Source organism: Aulonocara stuartgranti (genome assembly GCF_965226115.1).
Source record: "Aulonocara stuartgranti genome assembly, chromosome: 3".
NCBI lineage: Eukaryota > Metazoa > Chordata > Actinopteri > Cichliformes > Cichlidae > Aulonocara > Aulonocara stuartgranti.
In genome coordinates, this window is record NC_138941.1 from 40,511,518 (window position 1) to 40,523,033 (window position 11,516).

Here is an 11,516-nt window from a genome sequence, read left to right on the forward strand (position 1 = left end):
GTTGGGAAACCTCATCATGAATAATCTGAAGTAAGTAAGGTTTTTCCTCGAACAGGTGTGTAACTGGACTGTGTGGTGCAGGGTTTTGTAGAGTGTGAGGTCTGTTAAACAGGAATGTAATGCAGAGCGTTTAGATCTTGCTTTCTTTAGATGTAAAGGAGATTGAGTCATCATTGAGTCGCCAAAACAGAGGTTATCGCGTTGAAACTTGCACGTGGGGTGCTGTGTAGAAAACCGCTTCAATAATTAAATGGAGTCAGTATTATTACCTGGTAGACGGCTGCAACCTCAGTCCATCTGCGGAGTTTCAGAGCTCTAAAGTAAAAGCATTTTCCTTTTATCCTCCAAACCAGAGCAATGAGCACAACTTCTGCATTCCCACCAAGAACAGCTCTCTCCTTCTTTCTGTGGGGAGTCTGTGTGAATTACCACAGATCCTTTGAATACAGAGCACAAAGAAACACCTCTGACATGTCTCACTGAGGTGTCAGGTGGCACCCCCACAGCCGATATCCCCAAAAAGAAAACACAAAAAAGACAAAAAATTTAAAACTAAAAGTGCAAATCGTTTAATCTCAGCCATATTTTTTTACTTATATACAGTGAAGTTGACCCAAATAAAATCCCCCCCCCCCCCATTTACCTGTCAATTTAAAACTGTCCCTCCCCAAAAAATACATTCAACAAAGCAAAACAGGAACAATTTAAGGAAAGAGAGACAAAACCTGCTAAAAGAAAAAAAAAAAAAGACCACAAAACTCGTAATAATAATAATATTAATATTACAAATGGCACACCACAAGTCTGCTGAGTCGAAATGTGACCGAATGCTGTTGAGTCTCGTCAGATGTGAGGTTCTTTTGTGAATTTGGAGGCCCCCCCTCGACCCTTTTTATCACTAGGGTGCCTCATCTTCCTGTGCACACCTACACACGTCATAAAATCAGGCACCAAAGAGATTGTCTTTTGATACGTTTGCTTTTTGTTTTTTTGAAGGTTACATTCATTCACCGGGGGAAGAAGTATTTAAACACGCAGTAATGTTGGAATCGATGTGCACTAGAACGAGGGTATCCAAAAAGTTATTATTGCCAGCTTGAAGAGTACACATGCAGTTTTTTTAAATCCATTTTGGAGTGAAGTCACCATGACGACGTGAGGAAAAAGTGACCCTCATTGTGTGCGTGTGTGTTTCTGCATGCAGTGTGTGTTCAGGAATTCTCAACATCCTTGAGGTCTCTGCAGGAGGCTCCTTAAAGGCACTTAAAAAGGGGGGATTTGTTTCGTGATATATCATGAGACTGGGTGCAAGTGAAGACACTCCTCATGTGCAATCACACTCCGCTGTCTACGCGAGACTAAAACGCAGTTGCATTCACACAGTCGCAGTCACACAAACACAACAAATTCTACTATAAGAGCTATAATCATTCAACCTGACAGTAGCCTGCCTCAGTATCTGGATAGGGAAGATTCTTCTGTGCAAAAAAATAAAAGTTCACCTTCTACGTGCAGCCCAGCGTTCAGTAAGTGCTCACGCATAATACTCATCTGCGCTTCTTCATCGGCCGTGCCGTTCGTCTGCATTTTCTTAAGGAAGTCTTTTTTTCTTTCTTTAAAAATACTCTATTCATATATGTCAGCAACGCAAAGCGATTTAAAAAAAAAAAAAAAAAAAAGGCACCAGACTGGCACAGAGAGGAAGAGTCCCACCACCGGCCGCTCCTGTGTTTCAGTTCAAACGAATGTGGAAAGACTGGTGGGAGGTAAAGTAAGAGGGAGGGGGTGGGAAGGGGTGGGTGAGGAAGTCGTTCAGGTGAGCATGGGCACGTCGTCTTCTGAAGTGTTGTCCTCCGAGAGGGGGATGAGCAGCACATCGTCGTCCGATGAAGAGGAGGAGGAGGAGAAGGAAGGCGAGGCAGAGAGGGGCACGTAGTTGGTGGAAGAGGGCGAGGCTCTGAAGCGGGAGATGCTCAAGCCTATCGTGTGGAAGATGGAGGCCAGAGATGGGCTACTGGGAGGCACGGCAACAGGGGGAGTGTGGGGGGCGTCCACAGGTGGAGCTGGGGGTGCGTAGGGAGGGGGAGGGGGGAAGGCGACAGGAGGAGCTGAAGGCAGCGCCAGTAAAGGAGGCGGAGCTTCCAGCTGGTGCTGCGCTGGCTGTGCCAACAAGCCGAGTTTCTGGGCCACCGGCTGGTTGACCGCCTCCACGGCTGATGGGGAGCTCGCGGGCGTGGAGCGAGCTGCTTCTTGGCCTGATGTAGCGCTGTCTGACTGCTGCTGTTGCTGCGCCTGCTGCTGGTTGGAGCTTGACGACTGAGTCTGCCTGGATGCGGATCTGGGGATCAGACCCCACCTTCTCATGCGGCGAACAGCCCGGCGGATAAATCGGGGCCTACGTCTGCGGTGTGGGGAGCTGGCGGCATCCTGGCGAAGCAGCTGCAGGATTCCTCTCAGAGAAAGAGTCGAGGTCTGACAAAGAAACACAGAGCAGATTGTTTCAACTACCTTCAGCAGCTCGTGTTCAACATCCTAAAATCATTATTAAAAATCATTAAACCTGCTGAATTTATTTACGCGACACTAATCAAAGTTTGAGCTTAGTGTAGGCGGCTTCAGCTAATCCCATCAGGCAGAGCCAGCCACTTTATCCCTCCGCCTCCACTGCCTCAGCTGTCTCACCAAGGAGTAAACTCAGAGTAAACTTGCACAGTAACAGCACATTAGCCTCATCTTAACACTCCTACAACTTCAGCCCACATCCAGCTGGGGATCAATAAGGCTGCTATAGATGAGCTTTAAGACAGAGAGCACTACTACACATTAGAGTGTGTGGTTTAATGTAGTAACAGCTATCGGCTTTTCTGCGTTTAATTACATTTATTAAAGCCCTTAAATCAAAAAGCCTTCAATAAGATGTTGATTTGTAGGTTTTAACACATTAATTAAAATTGAAGTTAGTTAATCAGTTTTTCCTGCTGAAATTTCAACACTTGGGTTTTTTAAAAAACGCCTCTAAATGCCTTAAATGTATATTGTAACTCTGCAGGACAGGCTGCAGTCAATCACATGGGTTCTTTAAACAAATGAGCATGATCTAAAGTCCTGACAGGATCCTGGATTGATGAAATCCTGACAGGTGCGTCCATGCGGGCAGTTAAAAATCTCTGGCGCTCTGCTCTCTCACCTCATTGGGGTTTTCTATGGGGAAGTCCTCGACTGGGGGGATGATGCCCTGTGCGATCAGCTGACCGTAAGAAGGCGGGGCCTGCTGCTGGATGAGCTCCGCCTCGTGGCGGTTGATTGGCGCAAACATGCTGTGAGAGGATAGAGGCTCTTTTAGATGCAGTCACACACATTGCAAACTTGCAAGGCACATTTTGTTTTTGTTTTGAAGCATCACGCAGATCCACATAAAGTATACAAATATAAAGTCTAGAAATAGATTTGACTCTAAGAGGTACTATTAAAGGTTAAAAAAAGGTAAGCTTTTAATACACTGCAGGTTATTGGTTCCTGTTGTTGTACATAACTCAAGCATTTAGCTGACAACAACAACGAACAGGCTGTTTTTCTGTTTTTGTGTGGAGTGTACTGTCAGTGTCGTAGGAGGCTGTGCTATCCATCTGAGAGTTACTGTCTGGCAGTTCTGGCAGCAATTAAAGCCAGAAGTTAGGAAAACAATGTCTGCATCTCCTGACTCATCATCTGAGATTATCAGCACAATATATGAGTCAGTCTTTTCTTCTTTAAAAGTGGCAAGAAAGACTCATTATGCTTCATCAACGGAACGAAAATAAACTAAAGCAGCTACTTTGTAGAGCAGAAGAGCTTCGGCTGCAAACCTCAAACAAAAACGCAGCAGAACCATTCAAAGACTTACCTGTACTCCCTCGTCCTGAGCGAGTACAGTTTACAGGTACAGCCCATGGCAATGACCAGAAGTAGTCCGCAGACCAGGCTGCCCACCGTTGCCGCGGTGATGACCTTGCGGGGCAAGATTACCGTGCAGTTGAGCTCGTCTGTGCCGTCCTTGCAGTCCACCTGGCCGTCGCAGCGCCAGCTCTCATACACGCACCTGCAGAGGGAACAAAGAGCCGTTTGTTACCAGAGCAGGCTGGAAGAAAATGAGTGGCAGGTTCAGTTTCACAGAAAACATCAGACGCCGCCTGAATTAAGACTCACAATAAAACCACAACGCTGTAAACAAGGAGAAGTGAAACAGGCTGAGTTAAAAGGATCCCTACGCTTAAGCTCAAAACTTTCCCATACACACTTTGTGCTTTTGTTACAGAGCGAGCTGCATTTAGAAAAAGGACGTTGGCCTATTTTAAGACACTGTGGCTTTTGATAAAACATGCAAACAATGGCAACTAGTTAACATTGCACTATTGCAGAACTACACAATAAATAGCAATAGCATCATCAAAAATAATCACAATAATGTAAAACCATAATAAACAGCTGTATATAAATATAACCTGTATCAATGCTTTTTGGAGGAATGCAGAATCTCTACTGTCAACATTGCATATTTATTTCCTCATACGTAACTCTGTGCCTGTCACACACTGCTGCAGGATGGGTGATATTTCTACAGAAAAACAGCAGAACCACAAAAACCACAGCAAAGCCAATTTAAACTCTAAGATGGTCATATGTCACATACAGACACGCCCGAGCCTGAAACTCCACAAACCTGAATGGTTATGAAACAAAGCAAAACAAAAACAGCAGCACCCGTTTCCACGGTGAGTAAAATAAGCATGTACAGGGTGAGAACGCCCTCTGACACAAACCCTAGTGCACCCCCTTACTCCTTTTATGTTGTGTGTGGAGCTGTGTGACACAGGTGCACACTGACCTGTCGCTGTCACAATGAAAGGTCCCCGGCTGACACACGGTGCAATCCCTCTCGTCGCTGCCATCAGCGCAGTTCAGCTGGTAGTTGCATCTCTCCGTCAGCGAGTAGCACTGCGGTTTGCTGGTCGCTGTCGTCCTCTGTCCTGCCATTCCACAGGGAAAGTGATTCGGACTGCAGTTCCTGCAGCCCTCCTCGTCCTTTCCGGTCTCGGGACAGTCCCACTTCCCATCGCAGTGTTGCTCCTGTGTAAAACAACCTCCTGCCGCTCCCCCGCAACGACCTTCCCACGGAGGGCAGTAGCCCTTAACATGAAACGTGGCGTTAAAGTTGGAGTTCTCTGTGCCAAGAACTCTTTTATACACCACTGACATCACGCCGGTGTTGGATTCAACTTGGACCGATTTGGAATTGGAGGAGCTGGTAATCTGTGAAAATGCAGAAGGGTTTTCAAAAAAAATAAAAATAAATAAAAAGAGAAAAACATTTGCCAGTAATGAATGTTTGGGTTGGGAAACTCACGATTTTAATAATGTCTCCTTTGCCTTCCTCTCTGTTGTAGATAGTGAGTCGGTCCCCAAAAGCTAGCGTCAGCTTTTGCAGTTCCAGACTCAGCGGCCTGGAGTCCTCAGGATCCAAAGTCCAAACACAGGACTGACTTTGACCCTGACAAGCTGGAGGGGAGAAGGTCCCATAAAAGGTCTGAAGAAGCCCTCCACAAGGACAGTCACAACCCAGTTCGTCGTTGTCATCAGATTCTTCATCAAGACACTCCACCTGCCCATTACAGCGCCAGGAGTGGGGAAGGCAGCGACCCCCGTAGCATTTAAAAGATGTTTCTGGGCAATCGCCTTCATATGGATCTGTACAAAGGGAGGAAGATAAAAGGAACATTTAGATAATAATTGGGGGGAAAAAAGAGCTGGAACTGCAAGCAGGCACATGTCAGGACGTCATACCTCTGGCATAGTTCAACAGAAATGATGACACAGGGAACATATGAGGGAGGAAGTGGTGCATCACTGTAATATTTCCCCCTGGGAGCTCGATTGGCTGCGGCAACTTAGAGCCACACAGGATGATTGGATCACCTCCAGCTGACGAGTTTATAGACACCCATTCTTTCTTACAGCGGACAGAAAACTGAGAGAAGCTGTGGAAAGATTTGTAATAAGAGAAAGTTTGTATCAGTGAACAGAACCCACAGTTTCTCAATCGCAGACACTGAATCTCAAAAACTTTTTGTTTTTGTCTTTATCTCCATATCTGGGTCATTCATTACTTCATAAACGATAACAGAAAATGATCAGGCAATATTAAGCATTTATATACTTTTAATAAAGCAAAAACAATCAATGCATTGCACAACTGGTATATTTACTCTGTTAATAATTATCCCAGGTCGCCTGATTTGCGGTAAAATAATTGGGAGTCAATTATTTAACGTCTTCGAGCTTTTAAAGCGTCATCTCCTTTACGTGCCACCTTTGAGCATCCGTACCTGAGAACGATCGGCTCATCTTCTGGACCCGTGATGATCCAGCCGTCGGACATTGAGCCGAAGCAGAAGGACCAGCTGTGGTAAACAGAACTCCTGATCACTCCCACCTTATCGTCCACCACCTGAAGGGAGCGCCCACAGTGGGCTGTGATAAACACAAGAAAGTAGAGTTAATAAAAGCAGTTCCTGGTTTGGCGAATAAATTAAGTGTTGTTGTTGTTTGATGTTGAACCTGTCAGGTGTGAAGAAAATGTAAATGTAAACGTCACTAAACCATGAATGGTGTTGTTTATTATCTGTGGGTTTGAGGCATATTCATTTTCATAACATGATGAAACATGCAATGACTGGTTTTCCTTACATGAGCTGAGAGCAGGCTCAAAACGGCTCCATGCTGCAGAGGAAATAAGCAAAAAGAGAACAGAGAATGTGCTTTATTATCGCCACTCACACAGACTGTAAATGCTGTATGACACGAAAAGTTCAAACATGACCTTTGGTTGATAAACATTTAAAGCAGCCACCTAAGAGAGATACACAAACAGCCAAAAACTCACTCACTCACCTGTTATGCAGAAAACCAGGAGGGCAGGGAAGCTGTAACTGATTTTCATTGTGGTAACGTTTCTTTTTTTAATGTTTAAAAATGTTTTTTAATAAAAAGTTAAGAGGGGGGGGGGGCGTAAAAAAGAAATATTAGAGAAGTGCCATGGCAGGAGGTCTTGTTCAAGAAGACTTCGCCTGTAGAGAAAAAGAAAAGATGAGTGAGACACATCTTTGATCTGGGTGAACGACTATCAAAGTTTGTCTGGACGACAAATGAGAAACACAAAAACATCTGAGCCAACACTGGCTATTTTAATTTGTTTATTATCCATCGTAGTCATCATAAAATAGACATTTCCGCAATCAAATCCACAATAACTGCTTCTCTGAAACAATCAGCTGTCGGCAGCAGTTATAATGAGTAAGATTTTAAATTAAGGAGTAACGTTTAGATGCTCCATTGTTCATTAGGCGTTTGATGTGTTTTCATGCCGGAGCAACTTCCTCATGCAACCCCCTTCCCCAAAGGGGATTTGTATCTCTTCCTAGCATCAAACCGGCAATCGTTCCCTTGTTAGGTGCAGGTGTAAACCACTAGAGCATGTGTTTAAGAGTAACTTAAACTATACTGTGAGTAATGCATGCTGTAGATATAGCAGAATATAGTCATATGTAAGCTGACGGTGGAGCAGAATTAAGTGTCATCCCTGAACTGAGTTTATAACTAGTAATAAACTGGGCGTCCATCACTTCTTATCTTCATATAAGGATTATAACATTTTTAATTATATAGTAATATTACACATACTACATTTTATAAAGTTCATTATTTATATTGAAAATGCTTTAAAACTACCTTAGATCCTTTGTTACAAGGTACTTTTAAGATAACCACAATTACAAAAAGGACAGCAGCGGAAAAATGCCTCTGCGTTATGCAACACACACACAAGCACCAGCATGTATTAATACACACGAAAATAATCAGTTACTGAGGAAGTATCAAGGCAGGAAAACTCAGCAAAGGCCCCTTGAACACAGATGTTATTTTGATCTTTATTTACACACAGTCAGACGTAACACCCGACACACACACAGCGATTTCCTCCCTGTAATCTTCTCAACAATGACGCCAGAAACGCTCCCATTTCCGAGAAAAAAAAAACCCGTGAAAACTAACACTTTCCTCCCTGTTTCTTCTTCCCACTAAGATAAAACTATACCGAGATCGAGTTCTGCTTGATTAAAGTCATATTTATGTCCATACGTGTTAAGATTTCGACCACAGATTAGGTAACGCCACAGTTTCGGTTTGGAGAAAGGAGCAGCTGCTCTCCTTTACAGCTTTAACAGCTAGTTCCCAGCCTAGCTAAAGGCTAACGCCAAATCTCACTGCTCGCGTCGTTTGAAGGGCATTTTTCAAACCGCGACACCCCCATAAAAGCTCTGTGAGGACAACACGAACGACTTAAACACACAAACCAACTAAAATATAGAGTCCAGAAGCAGAAATAACACAAGTAATTCATAAAAAAGTACAGAGCCCTTACCATGTCGGTCGGCCTTTCTTGTTGACAAGTTCGAAGCTACTTCCGTATATCACAACTCGTGACGTAGGTCAAGGAAGGCGGAGCTTGTCATGCTAAAACCGGAGCCGCCGAATGGAGCTGCAGGTTTACTACAGCTTTAATCCTCATTCATAAAAATGTGTTTCTCTGTATATATATATAATTTTAAATATCAAGCGGTTATGCTGAATTTAAAACAAACTCATAGTGTTTTTTAATATAGCAAATTAACGCGTGTCTACAAACTACATTTGCTGATTGGACACGGTCTTAAAAGGTGAAATGTGCATTTGTTAACACAAGGTGTCAGTATCAGCTGTCACAAATATCCGACACCAGGTTTAATTCATAAAAATGGAGTCTGATTTGAATGAACTTTATTCTGCTGTCAAACTTCACCAGTGATGCTAGAAGAAACAGGGAAGTGAGAAAAGTTTATTTATACAATACAGAATAAAGTACAATTATTAAAATAGGATGAATAGATAAAACTAAATAAAGGCAAGCCTGAACAAGTGGGTCTTAAGTTCCTTTTTAAAGGTATCAACATGAGTCTGTCCACGAGTCTTATGTCCAGTGGAAGCGTACTTCACAACTGAATTTAAATGAAAGGAGAAAGAAAGTTGATTGATTGAGTAATTAAGATAAGATAAGATAAGATAAGATAAGATAAGATAAGATAAGATAAGATAAGATAAAATAAGATGAGATAAGATCTCATCCCTGCACTCCAGAAGACCTCGTTCTCCATAGCAGATACTGCCTGCTCTGACCTTTCCTGTAGATGACCTTTGAGTTGTTAGTCCAGTCCAGTTTATCAGTCAGGTGAAAACCCAGATATGTATATCAGTCCAAGATCTCAATGTCCATTCTCTGGATGTTTGCTGGTGTATGTGGAAGATATCTGCAGCTGTAGAAGTCCACCACCAGCTCCTTGGTTTTCCCATTATTGATCTGGAAGAGGTTCTGTTGGTGCTAGTCAACAAAGTCCTCGGTCTGTTTTCTGTACTAACTGCAGTCCCCATCAGTGATGAGGCCAACAACTGCTGAGTTATCAGAAAACTTTTTTAGAAAGCATTCGGCAGAGTTGTAGAAGTCTGTGGTGTTTATGGTGAATAGAAATGAAAATATGATTTGGCACAAATGAAGTCCATTTGTGCCAAATCATATCCGATCAAAGAAAACCCGAATGACGTGTCTCCCTGCAGATGTTAGATTTTAGGCCTGTGAGGTCTAAGTCATCATCAGGAGTGACCATGAGCAATCATAACATGTCATTTTGTTTATTTAAGTTGTTGTCCCAAGATCTGGCAAACAGACAGTGAAGAAAACAGAAATCGGAATATTTACTTTCCCCCAAAAAAACAGTCTGGTTAGGAGCTCGTGTCAGGGTTGTCACCAATGATGGTTTAGACCTCACATGGTTAACTTGTGCGTGCGTGCGTGCGTGCGTGTGTGCGTGCACGTGTACGTGTGTGTGTGTGTGTGTGTGTGTGTGTGTGTGTGTGTGTGTGTGTGTGTGTGTGGGAGTTAAACACACCTTCTCTTGCAGGGGGGGTTACTTTCTCCTGCCTTTCCAGCATACCTGGAGATAATGAACTCACTTATCGGTAAGAGCTGTCTGCTATTTAAGACTGAGGAGATCTTTCAGTCGATGCCTGATAGTTGAACTGGAAACAGTGAAGTGAAGTTGGCTCCTTCTTCCCTTCTTCAGTACTTTTCACACGCTCTGGTTTTTGTCTTCTCCTCACCTGTATCTCATTTCTGCACAGGGATCCCAGCTGTGTCTGCGTGAGTTACTGAGAGTTTTCCTCTGATGGATTCATCTGTGGGCTTGTTCGCACTAGAGTCCTGGACCCACCAACTTACTTTCCTTCTATTGTCAGTCTTGTTATTTGCTTCACTGAAAATAAACACACTGTCTTTAATCCCTCAGAGTCCTGTTCTTTTTCTTCACTCCACTCAACTGACTCACTTCACTCTATTTTAACTTTTTAACTTTTAACTCTGCTGTTGCACGGCTGCAGTGATTTCCAATCTTCTCTAAAGCATAACAGTTTATGCGTAGAGCATAAGCTTGACAACTTCATTCACAGCACTGAGCTAGTTTAAAATTTTCTTGCATCAAGTTCGAAACATTGTTTTGCACACTTTCACCCACAGCTGGAGATTTAATGAGGACACAGGGCCCCAAACAACATACAGGACACATGCATTCATCACGCTCAACAAAATCATAAACTGGCAATTTTGTTTTAAACAGTCTTTTTAAGTATTGTGAATTATGAGATCATACAACCACTGCTGTGAAACTAAAACCCCACAGCACACAAGCCCACTCTCAGTGAGTAGAAGCACAGCATTTTCTCCTCTTGTCTGGCACAGAGGAGCACAAAGAAAAAAGGAGGAGGTCCAATATTAAGACTTTTTTTTCTCTCTCCTCAAAATGTTTGGAAACTATGCAAGTTATGAGAGGGAGAAAAAAAAGTCTTGCTCCCAGTCCTTCTAACTTATCTGAAGGAAATGTTGCCTGACTATCTTGCCTTCAGTCACACTCAGTAACAGTCTAAATGTAAAGGAGACCTTAAAATCATTGCATGTGTAGCCTTTTTTTGTTTTTTACCTGTTTTGAACTTGCAGGGACTTTTAGGTGGAAATCTTAATCAGCTAAATGTTAATGGGTGAGGCATGCGCATTTAAACACAACGTGAAACGTGGCCTAACTCTTCTCCTTAAACCCAGACCGTCATGCTGTCCTTGTGTTCACTCGGGACACTGACAGACATTTCTGCACATGTTAACTTCAGCCGGTGCCCAAATCTTCAGCTTCCAAATACAGAAATTAACATTTCTGCTTCATACTGATACTGAAAAAGCATCAGGAGTGCGACCTCAGTGTTTTCAGTTATGGAGCTTTTATTTTCGTAATCACTCCCTTAGTTACAAATAAATAAATAAAAGTGTAGTAGTGTAGTAATTGAACTTCCTAGCGAAGCGTGACGTTTTTTTACTGGAGGAGGACCTTGAAGAAAATGAGCCC

General features: G+C 43.1%; 1 protein-coding gene across 1 annotated transcript; it reads right to left on the reverse strand.

The window, feature by feature from the left end:
* Positions 1–547: 547 nt before the first annotated feature.
* On the reverse strand, positions 548–8,519 carry lrp10 (low density lipoprotein receptor-related protein 10). Its single transcript, XM_082523526.1, has 10 exons — positions 8,459–8,519; positions 6,928–7,103; positions 6,724–6,756; positions 6,363–6,507; positions 5,821–6,014; positions 5,384–5,724; positions 4,865–5,289; positions 3,884–4,078; positions 3,188–3,317; positions 548–2,472 (listed from the first exon to the last, which is right to left on the reverse strand). The coding sequence occupies exons 2-10, from the start codon at positions 6,974–6,976 to the stop codon at positions 1,813–1,815; spliced, it is 2,172 nt and encodes a 723-aa protein (XP_082379652.1). The 5' UTR covers positions 6,977–7,103; positions 8,459–8,519; the 3' UTR covers positions 548–1,812.
* Between the last annotated feature and the right edge of the window lie 2,997 nt (positions 8,520–11,516).

What these genes read in the sequence shown, in the direction of transcription:
- lrp10 (XM_082523526.1), bottom strand. Translation starts at nt 6,976, where the DNA reads ATGAAAATCAGTTACAGCTTCCCTGCCCTCCTGGTTTTCTGCATAACA. An exon ending in CCTGGTTTTCTGCATAACAG is followed by an intron (nt 6,757 to 6,927) that starts GTGAGTGAGTGA and finishes TTTCCTCTGCAG; the next exon opens with CATGGAGCCGTTTTGAGCCT. An exon ending in TTTCATTGTGACAGCGACAG is followed by an intron (nt 4,079 to 4,864) that starts GTCAGTGTGCAC and finishes TTCCCTCTGCAG; the next exon opens with GTGCGTGTATGAGAGCTGGC.